General features: G+C 40.7%; 1 protein-coding gene across 2 annotated transcripts in view; it reads right to left on the minus strand.

Moving 5' to 3' along the window:
• The window catches only part of LOC135475526 (leucine-rich repeat and coiled-coil domain-containing protein 1-like), a 199378-nt gene that overhangs the window by 99902 nt on the left and 75070 nt on the right, over positions 1-24406 (minus strand). For both annotated transcript variants that reach the window (XR_010445058.1, XM_064755451.1), the window contains exon 3: positions 20066-20243. Coding sequence is in view for 1 of the 2 variants with exons in the window: in XM_064755451.1 (XP_064611521.1) it covers positions 20066-20243 (178 nt within the window). In the remaining variant the exon portion in view is untranslated. The remainder of the gene's footprint in view (positions 1-20065; positions 20244-24406) is intronic.

Here is a 24406-nt window from a genome sequence, read left to right on the forward strand (position 1 = left end):
CATAAATTCGACCAATGGCGAACTTCCAGAATTTTGAACGGAAGTGAACCATTTTCGCAAACTTTAAAGAACTCGTAACTTACTAGCAGCATGTTAAATTTGAAACCGATCGGTTCAGTGGTTCTGGAGAAGAAGATTTTAAAGATTTTACACAAAATCCAATATGGCGTCCGAACCACGTGACATAGGAAAAAAGTGGAGAATTTGTCCCGAGATATTCACCGCCAGAATATGTGTGCAAAATTTCAGACCTGTATGTTAAACGGTAAAAAGTTTCCATGCGAACAAAGTCGGTGAAAAAAAAATAATAATAATAATAATAACTAGAATGGATCTGCGAATAGCAGATCCTAGGCCGGGATCCCGGATCGGATCGATGACGTTTTCCCCTTCATGTTCTGTGTTCGAAGGACACATGTTCCACATACACGGCTTTCAAAGTTTCCATGCGACCTTACACCGTTTGTCACTGAGGCAGTCGGCCGGTCATTTGCATTCCCGTGAATAGATCGGCGAACTTAATGAAGTTAGGCTATGCCTAGTGAAAAACGGTCGTTCCTTGGCAGATTTAGCCCGCTATTTGTAGAAAAAACGCAAAAACACGACCAGTGTAACAGCAAGTTTGTACATTCACATCTCAATCCACGACACGCCATGCACAGACTCACGGCTCTCATGATAGCTCGGCCATCAATAGAAAGCCCGCAGTTGGGCCACGGCACATGTCCCATATCTGTCAATTACCCTGGCCTGTTTAACGTGTAGTAAAGAGCACGAGGTCTGCGCAAAACAAAGCTAACTTTTACAGTTGCATGCCGTTTACTGTTGTAGTTAGATCTCTAACGCCATCTAATATAGTACTGTATGGCTGAATGTCATCCTACAACGGTTTCAGGAGATCACGGACAGTGTAGCCGAAAGCATCAGGTCAAATACTACAAATCCAGTCCATTCCCCATCTAACTCCATGTTAAAGCAATAGGATTCCCATCTTTTTCTAAACAAAAACGGTGTTGTTTTTAAACGCTTCTAGCGAGAAAACTTTTAATCGGAGCTCAAATCCGTTGACGAATGATCGAAAGAGCGTGTCTTGAACTACATTTTCATGCAATTTGCACATTTCTAGCTGCCATAGTTTTCGATTAAAACGCCATTGAAATTACGTAATTTTTTTAGTTTTTTGCTCATATCTCAAAAGTTACACAGATATGCAAAAAATACAACCAGATTCGGATCAGCAGCTCAAGATACATCAGAATTTGTTCAGATCAAATGAACTTTAAGAACTTTTTATGACGTCATAAATTCGACCAATAGCGAGCTTCTAGAGTTTTGACCGGAAGTGAACTATTTTCGCAAACTTTAAAGAACTCATGACCTACTAGATGCATGTTAAATTTGGCAATGATCGGTTCAGTGGTTCTGGAGAAGAAGATTTTAAAGATTTTACCCAAAATCCAATATGGCGGCCGAACCACGTGACATAGCAAAAATAAAAAAATATACCCCTAGAAAATTTCCGCTAGATTATGTGTGCAAAATTTTGAACTTCTATGTTGACCGGTGTTGGAGTTCTGCTGCTAACAAATCGAAAAAAAAAAAAATAATAATAATAATAACTAGAATGATCTGCGAATAGCAGATCCTAGGCCGGGATCCCGGATCTGATCGATGACGTTTTCCCCTTCATGTTCTGTGTTCGAAGGACACATGTTTCACATACACGGCTTTCAATGTTTCCATGCGATCTTACACCGTTTATCACTTAGTCAGTCGGCCGGTCATTTGCAATCCCTAGAATAGATCGGCGACCTTAATGATGCTACGCTATGCCCAGTGAAAAACTGTCGTTTCTTGCCAGACTTAAAACGCTATTTGTAAGAAATAAGACAAAAACACGACCAGTGTAACAGCAAGTTTGTACAAGTTTGAACTGGAATCAATGTCATCCTACAACCGTTTTCGGGAGATCACGGACAGTGTAGCCGAAAGCATCAGGTCAAATACTACAAACCCAGTCCAGTCCCCATCTAACTCCATGTTAAATCATAGGATTCCCATCATTTTTTAACAAAAACGGTGTTGTTATTTAAACGCCTCTAGCGAGAAAACTATTAATCGGAGCTCAAATCCGTTGACGAATGATCGAAAGAGCATGTCTTCAACTACATTTTCCTGCAGGTTGCACATTTCTAGCTGTCCATAGTTCTCGATTAAAAGGCCATTAAAATTACGTAATTTTTTTAGTTTTTTGCTTATATCTCAAAAAGTTACACAGATATAGAGAAAATATAACCAGATTCGGAATCAGCAACTCAAGATACATCAGAATACGTTGAAAACATTTGAACTTTGAGAACTTTTTGTGACGTCATAAATTCGACCAATGGCGAGCTTCCAGAGTTTTGACCGGAAGTGAACCATTTTCGCAAACTTTAAAGAACTCGTAACCTACTAGCTGTATGTCAAATTTGAAAACGATCGGTTCAGTGGTTCTGGAGAAGAAGATTTTTAAAGATTTTTACACAAAATCCAATATGGCGGCGAACCACGTGACATAGCAAAAAAAAATGGAGAATTTGTCCCGAGATATTTACCGCCAGAATATGTGTGCAAAATTTCAGACCTCTATGGTGAAAAGTGAAAAAGGTTTCCTTGCTAACAATGTCGGTGAAAAAAAAATAATAATAATAATAAGAAACTAGATGGATCTGCGAATAGCAGATCCTAGGCCTGGGATCCCGGATCGGATCGATGACGTTTTCCCCGTCATGTTCTCTGTTCGAAGGACACCATGTTCCACATACACGGCTTCAAAGTTTCCATGCGACCTTACACTGTTTGTCACTGAGGCAGTCGGCTTGGTCATTTGCAATCCTCGAATAGATCGGTGACCTTATTGATGCTACGATATGCCCAGTGAAAAACGGTCGTTCTTTGGCAGACTTAGCCCGCTTTTTCTAAAATATAACACAAAAACACGATCAGTGTAACAGCAAATTTGTACATTCACATCTCAATTCACGACCTGCCATGCACAGTCTCACTGCTCTACTGATAGCTCGGTCATCGTTAGAAAGTCAGCACTTGGACCAGGGCACATGTCCATATCTGTCAATCACCCTGGCCTCTTTAACGTATAGTATAGGGGACGAGGTCTGCGCAAAACAAAGCTAACTTTTACAAGTCCATTTCGTTTGCTGTTGTAGTTAGATCTCTACGCCATCTAATAGAGTAGTGGAGTTAGATGGGAACTGGAATGAATGTCATCCTATAACCGTTTCGGGAAATCACGGACAGTGTAGCCGAAAGCATCAGGTCAAATACTACAAACCCAGTCCAGTCCCAATCTAACTCCATGTTAAAGCAATAGGATTCCCATCTTTTTCTACACAAAAAACGGTGTTGTCATTTAAACGCTTGTAACGAAAAAACTATTGATCGGAGCTGAAATCCGTTGACGAATGCTCGAAAGAGAATGTCTTGGGCTACAATGTCGTGCAGGTTGCACATTTCTAACTGTCATAGTTCTCGAGTTACAGGTCATTGAAATTACGTCACTTTTTTGAGTTTTTTGCTGATATCTCAAAAAGTTACACAGATATATAAAAAATACAAGCAGATTCGGAATCAGCAGTTCAAGATACATCAGAATACGTTAAGAACAATTGAACTTTGAGAACTTTTTGTGACGTCACAAATTCGACCAATAGCGAGCTTCCAGAGTTTTGATCGGAAGTGAACCGTTTTCTCAAACTTTAAAGAACTCGTAACTTACTAGCTGCATGTCAAATTTGAGAACGATCGGTTCAGTGGTTCTGGAGAAGAAGATTTTTAAAGATTTTACACAAAATCCAATATGGCGGCCGAACCACGTGACATAGCAAAAAAGTGGAGAATTTGTCCCCAGATATTCACCGCCAAAATATGTGTGCAAAATTTCAGACCTGTATGTTGAACAGTAAAAAAGTTTCCATGCGAACAAAGTCGGTGAAAAAAAAATAATAATAATAATAATAATAATAAGAAAAAAACAGAACGAATACAATAGGGATCCCGTTCCGGAAGAACGGGATCCCTAACTAGAATGGATCTGCGAATAGCAGATCCTAGGCCGGGATCCCGGATCGGATCGATGACGTTTTCCCTTATTTGTCTTTTGAATGTTGACATAGATCGAAGATTTTCAGCACACAGAGAGTACATGTGTAGCGCTTTCCACTCAGTGATGTTTAGGTTTACAGCTGTAACGGCTTTCTCTTACCAGACCTCCTCATATGTTGAAAAATTGCGCTTTTTCGCGTTTTGATTGCAATTTGCGGCAAAACTATACGTCACCATCAAGAAATAAGTCCAGATTCATGATCAGGACGCCAAAGTACGTCGGGTACCATGCTTACAATGCCCTTGCCTTCATTGTGGTCACAAATGCATTGAAAATACATCATATAACATGGGGACGTAGAAGAGCCAAATACAGCAAATCGGCCTTTGGACAATATTTCAAGCACTGCAACTCGCACATTTATTGACACACTTTAATGATTTTCCGCACGCCTAGAGTACCCAAAAAGCCCTTTGTACTCAGTCATTTTCAGCTCCACATCTGCAGCAGTTTTGTGTCACGTGACCTCCTAACATGGGCGAAAATTGCACTTTTTAGCACTTTCATGGCAACTGGCGACAAAACTGTGCGTCGGAAAAAGGAAAAAGCACCAAATTCGTCCTCAGAACATCCAACACGCCTAGCAGACTACTTAAAATCTTGAAAGTGACAACATTTTCATCGCCTGACAAATTGCCTAACCTGGGATCGAACTCTGACATGACTAACACGCGACAGCGGTAAGAGAAAAGAAAGAAAGAAGAAAATTCATAGTGTGTACTTTTATGTCTCAATCCACGACCTGCCATGTACAGACTCACTGCTCTACTGATATCTAGGCCGTTGTCCGAAAGTCCACACCTGGACCAGGGCACATGTCCATATCTGTCAATCACCCTGACCTGGTTATTGTATAGTAAAGAAGACACGGTCTGCGCAAAACAAAGCCAACTTTTACAGGCCCACGTCGTTTACTGTTGTAGTTAGATCTCTACGTGATGTAATAGAGTACTGGAGTTAGATGGGAACTGGAATCAATGTCATCCTACAACCGTTTCGGGAAATCACGGACAGTGTAAGCGAAAGCATCAGGTCAAATACTACAAATCCAGTCCATTCCCCATCTAACTCCATGTTAAAGCAATAGGATTCCCATCTTTTTCTAAACAAAAACGGTGTTCTGATTTAAACGCTTCTAGCGAGAAAACTATTGATCGGAGCTCAAATCCGTTGACGAATGATCGAAAGAGCGTGTCTTGAACTACATTTTCGTGCAGGTTGCACATTTCTAGCTGCCATAGTTCTCGATTAAAAGGCTATTGAAATTACGTAATTTTTTTAGTTTTTTGCTGATATCTCAAAAAGTTACACAGATATGCAAAAAATACAAGCAGATTCGGAATCACCAGCTCAAGATACATCAGAATACGTTAAGAACATTTGAACTTTGAGAACTTTTTGTGACGTCACAACTTCGACCAATGGCGAGCTTCCGGAGTTTTCACCGGAAGTGAACCATTTTCGCAAACTTTAAAGAACTCGTAACCTACTAGCTGCGTGTCAAATTTGAAAACGATCGGTTCAGTGGTTCTGGAGAAGAAGATTTTTAAAGGTTTTACACAAAATCCAATATGGCGGCCGAACCACGTGACATAGCAAAAAAATGGAGAATTTGTACGGAGATATTCACCGCCAGATTATGTGTGCAAAATTTGGCACTCCTATGTTGAACGGTGTAAAAGTTTCCTTGCTAACAAACTTTGTGAAAAAAAAATAATAATAAGAAAAAACAGAACGATTACAATAGGGATCCCGTTCGGGAAGAACGGGATCCCTAATAAGAAGAAAAAACAGAACAATAACAATAGGGATCCCATTCCGGAAGAACGGGATCCCTAATAATAAGAAAAAACAGAACAACAACAAAAGGGATCCCGTTCGGGAGAACGGGATCCCTAATAATAACTACAATGGATCTGCGAATAGCAGATCCTAGGCCGGGATCCCGGATCGGATCGATGACGTTTTCCCCTTCATGATCTTTGTTCGAAGGATACATGTTCCACAAACACGGCTTTCAAAGTTACCTTGCGACCTTACACCTTTTGTCACTGATGCAGTCGGCCGGTCATTTCCATTCCCTCGAATAGATCGACGACCTTAATGATGCTACGATATGCCCAGTGAAAAACGGTCGTTCCTTGGCAGACTTAGCCCGCTAATTGTAAGAAATAAGGCAAAAACACGACCAGTGTAACAGCCTGTTTGTACATTCACATCTCAATCCACGACATGCCATGCACAGACTCACTGCTCCACTGATAGCTCGGCCATCGTTGAAAAGTCAGCACTTGGACCAGTTCACATGTCCATATCTGTTAATCACCCTGGACTGTTTAACGTATAGTAAAGAGTGCGAGGTCTGCGCAAAACAAAGTTAACTTTTACAGGTCCATGTCATTTGCTGTTGTAGTTAGATCTCTACGCCTTCTAATAGAGTACTGGAGATAGATGGGAACTGGAATCAATGTCATCCTACAACTGTTTCGGGAGATCACGGACAGTGTGGCCGAAAGCATCAGGTCAAATACTATAAACCCAGTCCAGTCCCCATCTAACTCCATGTTAAAGCAATAGCATTCCCACCTTTTTCTAAACAAAAAACGGTGTTGTGATTTAAACGCTTCTAGCGAAAAAACTATTGATCGGAGCTCAAATCCGTTGACGAATGCTCGAAAGAGCATGTCTTGGGCTACAATTTCGTGCAGGTTGCACATTTCTAGCTGTCCTAGTTCTTGAGTTACAGGTCATTGAAGTTACGTAACTTTATTGATTTTTTGGCTGATATTTCAAAAAGTTACACAGATATTGAAAAAATACAAGCAGATTCGGAATCAGCAGCTGAAGATACATCAGAATACGTTCAGAACATATGAACTTTGAGAACTTTTTGTGACGTCACAAATTCGACCAATGGCGAGCTTCCAGAGTTTTGACCGGAAGTCAACCGTTTTCGCAAACTTGAAGAACTCCTGACTTACTAGTTGCATGTCAAATTTGAGAACGATCGGTTCAGTGGTTCTGGAGAAGAAGATTTTTAAAGATTTTACTCAAAATCCAATATGGCGGCCGAACCACGTGACATAGCAAAAAAGTGGAGAATTTGTCCCGAGATATTCACCGCCAGATTATGTGTGCAAAATTTCAGACCTGTATGTTGAACGGTAAAAAAGTTTCCATGCGAACAAAGTCGGTGAAAAAAAAAATAATAATAATAATAACTAGAATGGATCTGCGAATAGCAGATCCTAGGCCGGGATCCCGGATCGGATCGATGACGTTTTCCCCTTCATGTTCTGTGTTCGAAGGACACATGTTCCACAAACACGGCTTTCAAAGTTACCTTGCTACCTTACACCGTTTGTCACTGATGCAGTCGGCCGGTCATTTGCAATCCCTAGAATAGATCGGCGACCTTGATGATGCTACGCTATCCCCATTGAAAAACTGTCGTTTCTTGCCAGACTTAGAACGCTATTTGTAAGACATAAGACAAAAACACGATCAGTGTAACAGCAAGTTTGTACAAGTTTGAACTGGAATCAATGTCATCCTACAACCGTTTCGGGAGATCACGGACAGTGTAGCCGAAAGCATCAGGTCAAATACTACAAACCCAGTCCAGTCCCCATCTAACTCCATGTTAAATCAATAGTATTCCAATCATTTTCTAAACAAAAACGGTGTTGTTATTTAAACGCCTCTAGCGAGAAAACTATTAATCGGAGCTCAAATCCATTGACGAATGATCGAAAGAGCATGTCTTCAACTACATTTTCATGCAGGTTGCACATTTCTAGCTGTCATAGTTCTCGATTAAAAGGCCATTAAATTTACGTAATTTTTTTAGTTTTTTTGCTCATATCTCAAAAAGTTACACAGATATAGAGAAAATATAACCAGATTCGGAATCAGCAGCTCCAGATACATCAGAATACGTTGAGAACATTTGAACTTTGAGAACTTTTTGTGACGTCATAAATTCGACCAATGGCGAGCTTCCAGAGTTTTGACCGGAAGTGAACCATTTTCGCAAACTTCAAAGAACTCGTGACCTACTAGCTGTATGTCAAATTTGAAAACGATCGGTTCAGTGGTTCTGGAGAAGAAGATTTTTAAAGATTTTACACAAAATCCAATATGGCGGCCGAACCACGTGACATAGCAAAAAAATGGAGAATTTGTCCCGAGATATTCACCGCCAAAATATGTGTGCAAAATTTCAGACCTCTATGGTGAAAAGTGAAAAAGTTTCCTTGCTAACAAAGTCGGTGAAAAAAAGAATAATAATAATAAAGAAACTAGAATGGATCTGCGAATAGCAGATCCTAGGCCGGGATCCCGGATCGGATCGATGACGTTTTTATCCTCATGTTCTGTGTTCAAAGGACACATGTTCTACATACACGGCTTTCAAAGTTACCTTGCGACCTTACACCGTTTGTCACTGAGGCAGTCGGCCAGTCATTTGCATTCCCTCGAATAGATCGGCGACCTTGATGATGCTACACTATGCCCAGGAAATAAGGCAAAAACACGACCAGTGTAACAGCAAGTTTGTACATTCACATCTCAATTCACGATCTGCCATGCACAGAATCACTGCTCCACTGATAGCTCGGCCATCGTTAGAAAGTCAGCACTTGGACAAGGGCACATGTCAATATCTGTCAATCACCCTGGCCTGTTTAACGTATTATAAAGAGGACGAGGTCTGCGCAAAACAAAGCTAACTTTTACAGGTCCACGTCGTTTGCTGTTGTAGTTAGATCTCTACGCCATCTAATAGAGTACTGGAGTTAGATGGGAACTGGAATCAATGTCATCCTACAACCGTTTCGGGAAATCACGGACAGTGTAGCCGAAAGCATCAGGTCAAATACTACAAACCCAGTTAAGTCCCCATCTAACTCCATGTTAAAGCAATGGGATTCCCACCTTTTTTTTATTCAAAAAACGGTGTTGTCATTTTTAAACGCTTGTAGCGAAAAAACTTTTGATCGGAGCTCAAATCCGTTGACGAATGCTCGAAAGAGCATGTCTTGGGCTACAATATCGTGCAGGTTGCACATTTCTAGCTGTCATAGTTCTCGAGTTACAGGTCGTTGAAGTTACGTCACTTTTTTTACTTTTTTGCTAATATCTCTAAAAGTTACACAGATATGCCAAAAACACAAGCAGATTCAGAATTAGCAGCTCAAGATACACCAGAATACGTTCAGAAAAATTGAACTTTGAGAACTTTTTGTGACGTCACAAATTCGACCAATGGCGAGCTTCCAGAATTTTTACCGGAAGTGAACCGTTTTCGCAAACTTTAAAGAACTCGTGACTTACTAGCTGCATGTCAAGTTTGAAACCGATCGGTTCAGTGGTTCTGGAGAAGAAGATTTTTAAACATTTTACACTAAATCCAATATGCCGGCCGAACCACGTGACATAGCAAAAAAGTGGAGAATTTGTCCCGAGATATTCACCGCCAGATTATGTGTGCAAAATTTCAGACCTGTATGTTGAACGGTAAAAAAGTTTCCATGCGAACAAAGTCGGTGAAAAAAAAATAATAATAATAATAATAAGAAACTAGAATGGATCTGCGAATAGCAGATCCTAGGCCGGGATCCCCGATCTGATCGATGACGTTTTCCCCTTCATGTTCTGTGTTCGAAGGACACATGTTCCATATACACGGCTTTCAAAGTTTCCATGCGACCTTACACCGTTTGTCACTGAGGGCAGTCGGCCGGTCATATGCATTCCCTCGAATAGATCAGCGACCTTGATGATTCTGCGCTATGCCCAGTGAAAAACGGTCGTCCCTTGGCAGACTTAGCCCGCTATTGGTAAGAAATAAGGCAAAAACACGACCAGTGTAACAGCAAGTTTGAACTTCCACGTCTCAATCCACGACCTGCCATGCACAGACTCAAAGCTCTACTGATAGCTCGGCTGTTGTCAGAAAGTCAACACTTAGAACACATGTCCATACCCTGACCTGGTTAGCGTATAGTAAAAAAGACAAGGTCTGCCCAAAACAAAGCTAACTTTTACAGGTCCACGTCGTTTGCTGTTGTAGTTAGATGTCTACGCCATCTAATAGAGTACTGGAGTTAGATGGGAACTGGAATCAATGTCATCCTACAACCGTTTCGGGAAATCACGGACAGTGTAGCCGAAAGCATCAGGTCAAATACTACAAACCCAGTCCAGTCCCCGTCTAACTCCATGTTAAAGCAATGGGATTCCCACCTTTTTCTAAACAAAAAATGGTGTTGTCATTTAAACGCTTGTAGCGAAAAATCTAACGATCGCAGCTCAAATCCGTTGACGAATGCTCGAAAGAGCATGTCTTGGGCTACAATTTCGTGCAGGTTGCACATTTCTAGCTCCCACAGATCTCGAGTTACAGGTCATTGAAGTTACGTCACTTTTTTGAGTTTTTTGCTTATATCTCAAAAAGTTACACAGATATGCAAAAAATACAAGCAGATTCAGAATCAGCAGCTCAAGATACACCAGAATACGTTCAGAACATTTGAACTTTGAGAACTTTTTGTGACGTCATAAATTCGACCAATGGCGAACTTCCAGAATTTTGACCGGAAGTAAACCATTTTCGCAAACTTTAAAGAACTCGTAACTTACTAGCAGCATGTCAAATTTGAAACCGATCGGTTCAGTGGTTCTGGAGAAGAAGATTTTTAAAGATTTTACACAAAATCCAATATGGCGGCCGAACCACGTGACATAACAAAAAAGTGGAGAATTTGTCCCGAGATATTCACCGCCAGAATATGTGTGCAAAATTTCAGACCTGTATGTTAAACGGTAAAAAAGTTTCCATGCGAACAAAGTCGGTGAAAAAAAAATAATAATAATAATAATAATAATAATAATAATAATAAGAAAAAACAGAACGATTACAATAGGGATCCCGTTCGGGAGAACGGGATCCCTAAAAACAGAACGATTACAATAGGGATCCCGTTCCGGAAGAACGGGATCCCTAATAACTAGAATGGATCTGCGAATAGCAGATCCTAGGCCGGGATCCCGGATCGGATTGATGACGTTTTCCCCAACCAATAATACACGGCTCTTGTAACAGCAAGTTTATGTAAATGTGCCGAATGTGGTTAATCTGCCTTAGGAATTCTTTGAAAACGTGCATGTCCTGTGTTTGTTGACGTAGATCAAAGAGTTTTAGCACACATAGACTACATGTGTAACGCTTAGCACTCAGTGATTTTCAGCTTTACAGCTGTAACGGTTATCTCTCACCAGACCTCCAAATATGGTGAAAAATTGCGCTTTTTGGCTATTTGATGGCAATATGCGGAAAAACTGTACGTCGCCATCAAGAAATATTCCCAAATTCATGATCAGGACGTCAAACTACTTCCGGTAGCATGCTCACAATGTTCGTGTGTTCATCTTAGTCGCAAATGCATTTAAAATGCATCATATAACATGGGGACGTCAAAGTGCCAAACATAGCCAATCGGCCATTCGACAATTTTTCAAGACCTCCAACTCCCACATTTATTATGACAGTTCAACGATTTTCCGCACGCCTACTGCGCCTATATAGCCCTTAGCACTCAGTCATTTTCAGCTCCACAACTACAGCAGTTTTGTGTCACGTGACCTCCAAACACGGGCGAAAATTACACTTTTTCGCACTTTCATAGCAATTGGCGACAAAACCGTGCGTCGAAGAAAAAAAAATACCACACTCGTGATCAGAACATCAAACTACGCCTAGCAGCCTACTTAAAACGTTAAAATTGACAACATTTTCATTGCCGTCCAAATTGGCTAAGCTGGGATCGAACTCTGACATGACTGACAGGCGTCAGTCATGTCAGTTGTAGATACATGTTGCTGTTGTAGATAGATCTCTACGCCTTCTAATAGAGTACTGGAGTTAGATGGGAACTGGAATCAATGTCATCCTACAACCGTTTAGGGAGATCACGGACAGTGTAACCAAAAGCATGAGGTCAAATACTACAAACCCAGTCCATTCCCCATCTAACTCCATGTTAAAGCAATGGGATTCCCATCTTTTTCTAAACAAAAAACGGTGTTGTTTTTTAAACGCTTGTAGCGAGAAAACTATTAATCGGAGCTGAAATCCGTTGACGAATGATCGAAAGAGCGTGTCTTGAACTACAATTTCATGCAGGTTGCACATTTCTAGCTGCCATAGTTCTCGATTAAAACGCCATTGAAATTACGTAATTTTTTTAGTTTTTTGCTCATATCTCAAAAAGTTACACAGATATGCAAAAAATACAACCAGATTCGGAATCAGCAGCTCGAGATACATCAGAATTCGTTAAGAACATTTGAACTTTGAGAACTTTTTGTGACGTCACAAATTCGACCAATGGCGAGCTTCCAGAGTTTTGACCGGAAGTAAACCATTTTCGCAAACTTCAAAGAACTCGTGACTTACTAGCTGCATGTCAAATTTGCAAACGATCGGTTCAGTGGTTCTCGAGAAGAAGATTTTTAAAAGTTTTAAACAAAATCCAATATGGCGGTCGAACCACGTGACATAAGAAAAAAACTAAAAATATACCCCTGGAAAATCTCCGCCAGATTGTGTGTACAAAATTTGAGACCTCTGTGTTGAACGGTGTTTGAGTTCTGCTGCTAACAAGGTCGGTGAAAAAAAAATAATAATAAGAAAAAACAGAACAATAACAATAGGTATCCCGTTCGGGAGAACGGGATCCCTAATAATAAGAAAAAACAGAACAATAACAAAAGGGATCCCGTTCGGGAGAACGGGATCCCTAATAATAACTAGAATGGATCTGCGAATAGCAGATCCTAGGCCGGGATCCCGGATCGGATTGATGACGTTTTCCCCTTCATGTTCTCTGTTCGAAGGACACATGTTCCACATACACGGCTTTCAAAGATTCCATGCGACCTTACACCGTTTGTCATTGAGGCAGTCGGCCGGTCATTTGTATTCCCTCGAATAGATCGGCGACCTTGATGATGCTACGCTATGCCCAGTGAAAAACAGTCGTCCCTTGGCAGGCTTAGCCCGCTATTACTAAGAAATAATGCAAAAACACGACCAGTGTAACAGCAAGTTTGTACATTCACATCTCAATCCACGAATTGCTATGCACAGACTCACTGCTTCACTAATAGCTCGGCCACCGTTAGAAAGTCAGCACTTGGAGCAGGGCACATATCCATATCTGTCAATCACCCTGGACTGTTTAACGTATAGTAAAGAGGACGAGGTCTGCGCAATACAAAGCTAACTTTAACAGGTCCACGTCGTTTGCTGTTGTAGTTAGATCTCTGCGCCATCTAATAGAGTACTGGAGTTAGATGGGAACTGGAATCAATGTCATCCTACAACCGTTTCGGGAGATCACGGACAGTGTAGCCGAAAGCATCAGGTCAAATACTACAAACCCAGTCCAATCCCCATCTAACTCCATGTTAAAGCAATAGGATTCCCATCTTTTTCTAAACAAAAAACGGTGTTGTCATTTAAACGCTTGTAGCGAAAAAACTTTTGATCGGAGCTCAAATCCGTGGACAAATGCTCGAAAGAGCATGTCTTGGGCTACAATTTCGTGCAGGTTGCACATTTTTATCTGCCATAGTTCTCGAGTTACAGGTCATTGAGTTTACGTCACTTTTTTGAGTTTTTTGCTAATATCTCAAAAAGTTACACAGATATGCAAAAAATACAAGCAGATTCAGAATCAGCAGCTCAAGATACATCAGAATACGTTCAGAACATTTGAACTTTGAGAACTTTTTGTGACGTCACAAATTCGACCAATGGCGAACTTCCAGAATTTTGACCGAAAGTGAACCATTTTCGCAAACTTTAAAGAACTCGTAACTTACTAGCTGCATGTTAAATTTGAAACCGATCGGTTCAGTGGTTCTGGAGAAGAAGATTTTTAAAAATTTTACACAAAATCCAATATGGCGGCCGAACCACGTGACATAGCAAAAAAGTGGAGAATTTGTCCCGAGATATTCACCGCCAGAATATGTGTGCAAAATTTTAGACCTGTATGTTGAACGGTAAAAAAGTTTCCATGCGAACAAAGTCGGTGAAAAAAAAATAATAATAATAATAATAAGAAAAAACAGAACGATTACAATAGGGATCCCGTTCTCCCGAACGGGATCCCTAATAATAATAATAAGAAAAAACAGAACAATAACAAAAGGGATCCCGTTCGGGAGAACGGGATCCCTAAAAACAGAACGATTACAATAGGGATCCCGTTCGGGAGAACGGGATCCCTAATGAAGGGCCTCATCAGCTAGAGTACTTCAGATCCTTCAGAACTGTGGGGACAATTGTCAAGGTCTCTGTTTTATTATGGGCTTTTGCTGGCTCAGACAGTTAAAGAACTGACTTGCTGTGACTCTGAGACTCCTAACCATTGAGCTTGTGTGTTCGAATCCAGCTCTTGCTGCACTGACTGTAGCTTTCAGTCTGAAGATTTGAGACATTTATAGGCCTATATCTGGTTATATATCTCAGTGCCCCAGAAAACTTCAGTACAGCTCTAAACAACAATAAACTAAATTTGTAAAGAGAGGCAATTTATGCATGGAGCAACATGGCTTTCACATCGATGTCAGGGTCAGGATACAAAATTAGCAAGCACATACAATTTGACCAAAGTCACAGCATATTTAGAGCAGTAATATGGCAACAATAACCTAAGAGTTACAATAATTCATTAAATTTTCAGAACTATGTAATGATTAGAATAGTTCTTGAACTTGATCTGGGGGTTCCACAAAATGACACCATACAAAATTTTATTTTCAATTGTACAATGTAAGTACATGTAGGAGTTATTACACAGAAATGAAAGCCTGAAAAGATTGACAGACTGACAGACAGAGAGACCCAAATTAATATTTCTTCAAGAAAGACTGTGCCAGTGGATAGACTTGCACTTTACCACGGATGCAAACAATTTATCTGACTGAGCGAGCATAGTTGGTAGTGACAAGTAAATATATGCATCAACCACATAATTTGAAAGTAACAGGACCTAGTGAAATGCTACACTGCGATGAAATGATGGTATTGATTTGGAGGAATGTGACAAAAATGTTTGTGAAATGATGGTATTGATTTGGAGGAATGTGACAAAAATGTTTGTGACAGTTAGAGAGTGATGTGTAACATGGAAATTTTTATCTTTCGACATTCTAAGTATCAAATGACTTTTGATGGGGAAAAGGGTAGAAAAGGGCAGAAAAGGGTAAATGTTATTTTCTTCCTTTCTGATCAGTATGAACCCATCACAAAGAATAAGGTCAAGACTTTAAAAGTATTTCAAATATAAGCCAGGCATGTAAAACAATGGGTTTCAAGAAAGAACCGATTGCATAAACTAACTACAACTGAGCAGTCAAATTCAGTTCGCAAAAAACAGAAAGACAGTTCCACCACTTGAACAGACCTCCCACACATTTTGCTCTCTCATCCATCCTGTCTACCTCCCATCCAACCTTCCTATCCAGCACAACTCTAATCCAGACAGACCTCCTATCCAGACAGGCCTCTAATACAGACAGACCCCCAATCCAGACAGACCTCCTATCTAGACAGTTCTGATATCCATTAAGTCCTGTCATCATGCAGAGAGACGTCCCATCGATTCAGTCCTTTCATCCAGACAGACCTCCCATTCATTCAGTTCTTTCGTCCAGACAGACCTCCTATTCATTCAGTTCTTTCGCCCAGACAGACCTCCTATTCATTCAGTCCTTTCATCCAGACAGACCTCCTATTCATTCAGTCCTTTCATCCAGACAGACCTCCTATTCAGCTAGTCCTTTCATCTAGACAGACCTCCTATTCATTCAGTTCTTTCGCCCAGACAGACCTCCTATTCATTCAGTTCTTTCGCCCAGACAGACCTCCTATTCATTCAGTTCTTTCATCCAGACAGACCTCCTATTCATTCAGTCCTTTCATCCAGACAGACCTCCTAGTCATTCAATCCTTTCATCTTGACAGACCTCCTATTCAGCTAGTCCTTTCATCTAGACAGGCCTCCGATCCAGACCTCCCACCCAGAAAGACCTCCCATCCAATGTCCTTTCAACTGGATAGATCTCCCATAAATCAGTCAGTTCTCCCACCCATAGAGTGTTCCCATGCACAGCCCTTCCAAGCAGTCCGTCCATCCAGGCCTCCCATTAAGACAGCCCTCTCATCCAGGCAAGGCTCCCAAGCACAGTCTTCACATTTAGACCGTCCTTTCACCCAGACAGGGCTTCCATGCAGTCTTTACAAGCACAGTTCTCCCATCCAGAGAGGGCTCCCATTAAGACAGCCCTGACATCCACGCAGGACTCCCATGCACAGTCTTCACACTCTGACAGTGCTTCCATGCAGTCCCTACAAGCAGAATCCTCCTATACAGGCATAGTCTTCACATCCAGACAGTCCCACCCAGGCAGTGCTCCCATGTACTGCCCTCCCGTCTTGACAGTCCTCCATGCCATCCTCGTGTCCAAATCGTCCTGCCATCAAGAAAGTCCTCCCATCCAGACAAATTCTTTCCATCCAAAGAGTTATCCTATTTACATAGTTTTCCCACCCACAGTCCTGCCATACAGACTCTCCTCCCTTCCAGACAGTCCTCCCACCCACACAGTCCTGCCATACAGACTCTCCTCCCTTCCTGACAGTCCTCTCACCCACACAGTCCTGCCATACAGACTCTCCACCCTTCCAGACAGTACTCCCACCCACACAGTCCTGCCATACAGACTCTCCACCCTTCCAGACAGTACTCCCACCCAAACAGTCCTGCCATTCAGACCGTCCTCCCACCCAGTCTCCCCCCTCTACCCAGTCGTCCCCCTCCATACAGTCTTCCCACTCCACCCAGTCGTCCCCCTCCACCCAGTCGTCCCCCTCCATACAGTCTTCCCACTCCACCCAGTCGTCCCCCTCCATACAGTCTTCCCCCTCCACCCAGCCGTCCCATCTAAACAGATCTTCCACTCAAAAAGATCTCCCACCAAGACAGTAACCCAATCAAGACAGTAATCCAATCCAGACAGTCCTCCCCAGGCAGCCACCAAACTCAGCTTTCCCATCCACACACATCTCTCTGCCAGATTCTGCCATCCATTTCTCTCTAAGACAGCTCTTCCACCCAGATAGTGCTTTCAGAAAGTCCTCCCACCCTGTCTCCCCTCTTCACACAGTCTTTCCATCCAAACAGACCTCTCGTTCAGGCAGCCTTTCCACTCACAAAAGTCCTCCCACCTAGGCAGTCCTATCCCCAACCCAGTCTTCCCATCCACACTAACTTTCTCAGCCAGATTCTCTCATCCAATTCTCCCTTCAACAGTACTTTCACCCACACAGTGCTTCCAGACAGACCTCCCTTCCAGACAGTTTCTCGTCGGCAGTCCTGCAAAATTAAACGTCATGACTACATGTTTCTGCCCTTCCTTTCTCCACCATGTGGCACATTCATGAACAGTGTTACTCCTTGATTATTTGCCTTGGCCCCCCAGCTAACCTGGTGTCCAGTACAAGCGATTGTCTCACACTTCTGGTCAACTGACTCTCATTGCCTAGCCACTCCAGCAGGTGTTAATCTGCTTCCACTGAAAATTGAGTTAGTTGGCCAAACTACCACCATGCCCTCGGCAGGTGTATATAGCACTTCCTTTATCACTTTTATATCCCGGAAAATTACCTCCAAAATTTGCAGCGATGACATTAGCCATGGGTGCCTCAGACTATCCAAAGGGCAAATGACTATATATCTAGGTCAAGGACACGCAGACAGACACCATGACCAAGAGAGCAAAAGGTGCAAGGTGAAAGGGGGTTTTGGTACTTGTAACAATAATCAAATGCCATGTAAGATTTAAAGAAGAGCACCACATAGGCATAAATACCTAAAGTACTAGGAAGTTTCTCAAGGAAGCAGTTTATGCATCAGTTTCAGGGCCCAATTGAATTTTGCTATCAACACCTCATCTAAGCATGGCTCAATCTTCTATCAATTTTTCCACAAATCATGAGAAACTTAATATGTGTACAACTAAATCTGAGTGGCTAATTTGTCTAACTGCCTCCAAGCGAATGATCTTAAAGTTCGAAGTGGAATAAAGTTAATTGCACAAAGTCCTACTCAAGAAGGATGTCTACTGTTGATGTCCTGGGTGGAATCCTTCAGGTACTAGGTAGTGTCCTGTTAACGGGCAAATGCTAGAGTAATAAGAAGCAACTAGGCCATAGGCCAAACCGCGTATATTTTTCCTCAGGCAAAATGCCATAATGAGGTATGAAGCTAGACAGATAGAAAACATTACACTTGTTCTACAGACTCAGAAAGCCTTTGGCAGCCATTCAACAGGAAACAAAAAACATGTGTCCCTATTGATTCTGCGAAAAGGGACCAGTGCACAGCAGAAAGGCAATTAATGATAGAAAGAACAATCAATGTGTAGGCAAAGACGCTGGTGTGACAAGAACAAGGACCTGTGTACCCACAGTGAGAAAAGCAACCACACCCAGGCAGTGCTTAACCAACTTCACACCTTCTGGATTTACAGCCAATTTCAAAGAACACAACAAAGAACAGCAAGGGCCTTGTTGGTCTTTGGCTATAAGCTCAACACCAGTGGATTTCACACCTATTTGATGAGACGTGATCCAACACAGTGGCAAACACTTAAGAAATATGGCGCTAATCTATGCACAAGTGTGGGTAAGGTGTAATCGAGTGGAAAGGATCTGCTCTGCCATAAAATAAACAATATATTATTGTTGTTGTATAGTGCTATACCATGGCAAACAAGCTCACCTAGCTCTCTAAAGACACTTCTATTGTAAGGCATAAACACTGCTAATGTGCTACACACAATTCCTCGATTCCCAACATTACCCACTATTGTATGATACACAGGACACAGACCTGCACAAACTGCACTATCATAGCCATGTCTCCTATTGTTCAGCCAGGGCTTTGTCACGGTCATAAAGCTGTGCATATATGCACCTACTTACACTTTTAATCCTGAGATATATAATGCACATATTAAAACAAAATAAAGAGTGCTTTGTGATTTCCAAGAAACAATTTCACTCTTCTCAATCCATACAAAAATAACTTAGCTGCTGAAAGGCATGCACAGTTTTTTATTTTGTCCACTTCAGTTTTCTTTCAATATATTACTTCCGAACCCCATTCCAACAGTTCAAAATGTTAGAACATACCAACCTATCTTAAGGATACATATGATATAATTTATGAAATTTACATGCAGTTTCTCAGGAATATTTCATTGTCATAGAACCAAAAATCAACCCTGATGCTTGAGTACTGTCTACATGTAAGGTGTCCAAGGCACTGCACCATGTTTTGTCCACAAAAAGTGAATGCCACATGTATATACAAAGGGAAGGAAAACGGGCATAGCCTGGGTAAAACCCACAACCACATGCATGAGCTGGACATGAACTCAGAGTTACCGCATTGGTAAAAGGCTCATGGGTCACTGTGCTGCTCTAGCGCTCTAAACACTTGGTCACAGGAGACCCCAGTCCTGTAGATTGGGGTAGAATGTAGAATATACACTGTAGATGAACATGTATAAAAGTACAACTTTTTTGTTTTGATTTGCATCACTTTCATTGCAGAAAAGTCATAGTGGACAACAGATCCTGCATGCCAAATCAAGTCAGAATGTTTGTGCAGGCGTGTTTGGCCAGGGGATGTTTAGTGGTGGTGGTAAGTACCAAAGCCCCAGTGTGACCAAGGAAATCTACACATTACCAAATGCTTCCGTAAACCTACCATGTAGTTCCATCCATGTTAACGCAGGAGTTGGACAAAATGAACTCACCAGGTAGGTTGACTGGGCATCATCCCTGCTCCGTCGGTCAGTGCAGGGTTTTGCAGCATGGGTGGTGATATCCTCCGTGCCCACACTAACAACATGTGGGGTGAAAGGCCTACGAGCAGGGGATGGTGACTTGGATCGGTGACGAGATATGGGTACATCCTGACCATCTGTAGATGAACTGAAATTCAGATAAAACAGAAACACACATATGTATAAAAAAGTGAAGGAATTAGGAATATGCATGCATAAAATACCAGTATATCATGTCATGTATAGGTAATATGAAGATGTACATGTAGATGGGTGCGACCTTATGTTTCGCAATAAACCTCTTCAAGGTCAAACACATGTACACTTATTTTATACCTAGAATCAACTATTACTTTTAATAAAAGATGCACTTCAATAAACTGATGAAGAAAAACAACAACAAAAAGATCTTAAAATGCAATCTACATTCCATTTGTGTACATTTTACACAAATGAACGTCATAAAATAAAAAAGCATATGAAATCCTGTTCTGTATACTTTAACTAAAACAGAAATTATTACATAAATTAAAATAAATATACTCTGACATGGCTGCAGAATTCCCCCACAAAAATCAAATTTTTAAACTCTCCTTGATCAAGAGACTTTTGGGAAGTCAAAAAAAAAAATACATAATAAAATGGATTTAAACTTCATAGTTGCCACATCCACACAAATACTAAATGCCAGCCTGAACTTGTATGAAGCCCTATACTACAGACAGTGGTACATGTAAATTGGCATCTGTATAAAAACACCTTGTGCAATCTCTGGTTCACTGTATCATTCTGCAGCAATCCACACAGTTACAGGGTGATGGGAATTCAAGGTCAAACGCTAACAAAGATTTTCTACATTGCATTCTTTATACTGACTGAAAGCTCGGTTTTCATCTCATTTACATGTAGCAGACCTGGAAAGTACTGGTAGATTTAGAGACAAATACGGATTTCACAAATGTAAAAGTGGCAGAAACTTGACGTAAAACTTCAGTACACATAAACATGGATACAAGGATTTGGGGTTAACATTTGAAAATAACACATGAAGATATAAATCGGAAGTCCTCTTGATTTATGGATAGATATATGTCCCCCCTGAGCTTGTAATCATCTTCACGTTCTTAGCTCTACTTGGAGGTCTAAAACCCATCTTTGCGTTTTAAATAATAGAACACAACATACATATTGTCCACTTTATTTTTTATACCAAAACTTCTCCATGAACAACTTTCAAGTATGTGTACATGTCACTTCAGTAATAGCCCAAGTTACATTGATCAAACTGTTAGGATCTGCAGCCCACCATGATATCATATGTAAGTCCCACATAAAGCTTATACATGTAGATACAAATTATGCTCTAGAGCATATACTGTGACAGGCACTGTGTTCACAAGCCCAAAAGAATAATAACAGAATAAGAATTCACAACCAGAAATGATGAATAGATCAAAGCTAGGTCATTTGTACTGATCACACTCTATGGAAGAAACAACAGTGAATTCATCAAGGCAGCTGCAATGTTCTGATTATACTATGGTCCACGGAACAAGCCGCTTTCATCTATGTCTATGATGTCTGATGTGAGAAGGTTCAAGGCCATTTCTGTTGACCACAATCTAATCTGTCTGCTAAATCCATGTATGGCATTTCAGCGAATTTAGCTCAGTACAGGTTCTGAGATCTAATTTTATTCAAGACAAACTATGAGCTCTGACCAGAGAAAGTAGGTCAAGCATCTGACCACGCTGATCTGCATGAGGGGGCCTGCATGAGGGGACCTGCATGAGGGGACCTGCAAGAGGGGACCTGCAAGAGCGCACCTGCAAGGGCGGACCTGCAGATGCATCCATGTATTCGTATGAAATTTCACTAAATATGCATATGGGTTCTATATTTTTTTGAGATATAATGTTACAAGTCGACTTGTAACATCAACTCGGACCTACATGTAAGAAACTGAGGTCAGAAGGTCATTACAGCTGACTACACTCCAAAATGTTCAGGGGGGACATCCACTGCATCCATGTACATGTATAAAGTTTCTCTGTATTTGCATTAGTTATTTTGGGGGTACAATTGTACAAGTCAAATGTAAAACTGCACCTTCATGTAAGTCAAAGGTCACTTGTTTCGACCATACTCCAATACTTTTGGGGCATACTGACAAATGCATGGTTGTGAACGTGTGATTTTCTGACAGTCTGGAGAGAAGTTCACAAAATTTTGACCAAGATATGTGAATTGGTTCTCAAGAAATGTATTCAAAAGTCTCAAGAAATGTATTCAAAAGTTATGTTTCCAACGTTGGTACATAAAAAGTCTTTGGAAATCATTAAAACACCGCAAGTTTATTCCTGAACATCGTCATTAACTGAATTGAGAACCTAGCTGACACTCAAAATTTCTATTTACACTGCTCATATCTAAACTGACTTTTAATACAACCGCGTCCTATTTCACCACATGCATTGAGATTTAAATAATCGCATTAGGTAATTTTTATTGTGGAGAAAATTCAATCATGAATAGCCATTCAAAGGAAAGGTCCAGCATTAATGGTCCGTGCTCATCTGACTATCATATTGCTGGTTTAACAAGGTTACATCCTAGCTCTGCTCCAGACTCTAATAACCATGATTTAATACAGGGGAAATCTTCACACTAATTACAGGAGATAACTCAATCACATTGTCAATTCACAATCCCCAATGTCTGCATGGGCCTTTTCAGCCTATAACTACAGCATGTACTATAAAGATTGCAACATGTTGAAAGCTGGGGAGTCAAGAACAAACCAGTACAAACTATGCATCCAAAGCACTAATGCTTTCCAGACTACCCTGGAAATAGTTTCATTCAAAGATATGGCAATAAAGACTTTGTGTATATTGCTGAGAAAACAGAATATAATTGGCACATTACTTATTTATTTATTTGATTGGTGTTTTATGCTGTACTCAAGAATATTTCACTTAGACAACGGCAACCAGTATTATGGTGGGAGGAAACTGGGCAAAGCCGGGAAACCCTGGACCATCCACAGGTTGCTAGCAGACCTTCCCACGTACAGTCAGAAAGGAAGCCAACATAACCTGGATTAGAACTCACAGCGATCGCAAATTGTCAGTTTACAGCATGATCAAAATTAGCATGGAAATATATTCAGTATAATGAACATGAATACACTTATTCATCTCTGTAAGTTTTAAGTTTAAAGCAGCGCTTGAAAACCTACATCAACACAGTCTGACTACGTAGGCTGGTTTGTGACAAAATGATGCCATGTTACAGTACCAACCACATCAAAACAGAAAGCTAATGCATAATATACACTCATGGTCAATGGCTGTTTTATGCTGTCTGGCCATAACAGGATAGACACCCAGTCTATGTAATCCCTGATAGACTCAATGCTCCACATTTGGTCAGACAGCATATACAGCATATTCCTGGTTTCCTCCCAGGTGGATCAGAAGTCAAACTGAAAGCTAATTTCAGCAGCTTTGAGGCTACATGTTCATGTTTTCAGTGAATTCATTACAAATATTTTAACACATGATATACTGATGCTAAGGATTTCGACAGACTTCAAGGGATACAAAATGAACTGCATTAAGTATTATACTGTATTAAGTTATTTGTAAGTTTTTGTGTTTAATAGTATCAAAGACTGTTAAACTTTTGATTGCTGCTTGAACACAAGGTTCAAGGAACCTTTACAATTAGCAATAGGCACTTTTAAAATGTATTTTTCTAATTTGATAATCAAACTGCTGGAAAATGGAAAATTTTGCTGATTTTCGAAAGATTGCTTGGCAGACTTGGAATACCCCTTCAGAGTCTCTGAGTGGTACATATACATGAATGTCAGACTTGACGCTTATACTGGATGGAATATAAACCAATTCAACTATTCAAAATTTTATGAACATACACAGACTGGTTCTCAAGATATTTTAGCAAGGGGCAGGCAAATGACAAAATTAACCAATGGTTAAAAATGGCTTGATTAACACGAATGTTGAAAAAAAAACTTTAATCCAGATGTCTGAAATTGTAACCCCCCAACATTTTCAGAAATAAAACAAAGAGAACTAAGAAAACCTTAAAAAAAATAACAAAATATATTGTTTCATGGGCCATTTATGGTGCACACTAATTGCACTTCTGATCCATCCAATTTAAATTGAGAAATGAAGCAATTAGAAGAGAATACAGTGAACATCAAAATCCATTCTTGTACTAAGTACCTGAATGGGAGTAACCAGGAAAATAATTACCCATTTGTAATTAAACTTACTTATG

This window comes from Liolophura sinensis, chromosome 9, assembly GCF_032854445.1.
Source record: "Liolophura sinensis isolate JHLJ2023 chromosome 9, CUHK_Ljap_v2, whole genome shotgun sequence".
Lineage (NCBI taxonomy): Eukaryota > Metazoa > Mollusca > Polyplacophora > Chitonida > Chitonidae > Liolophura > Liolophura sinensis.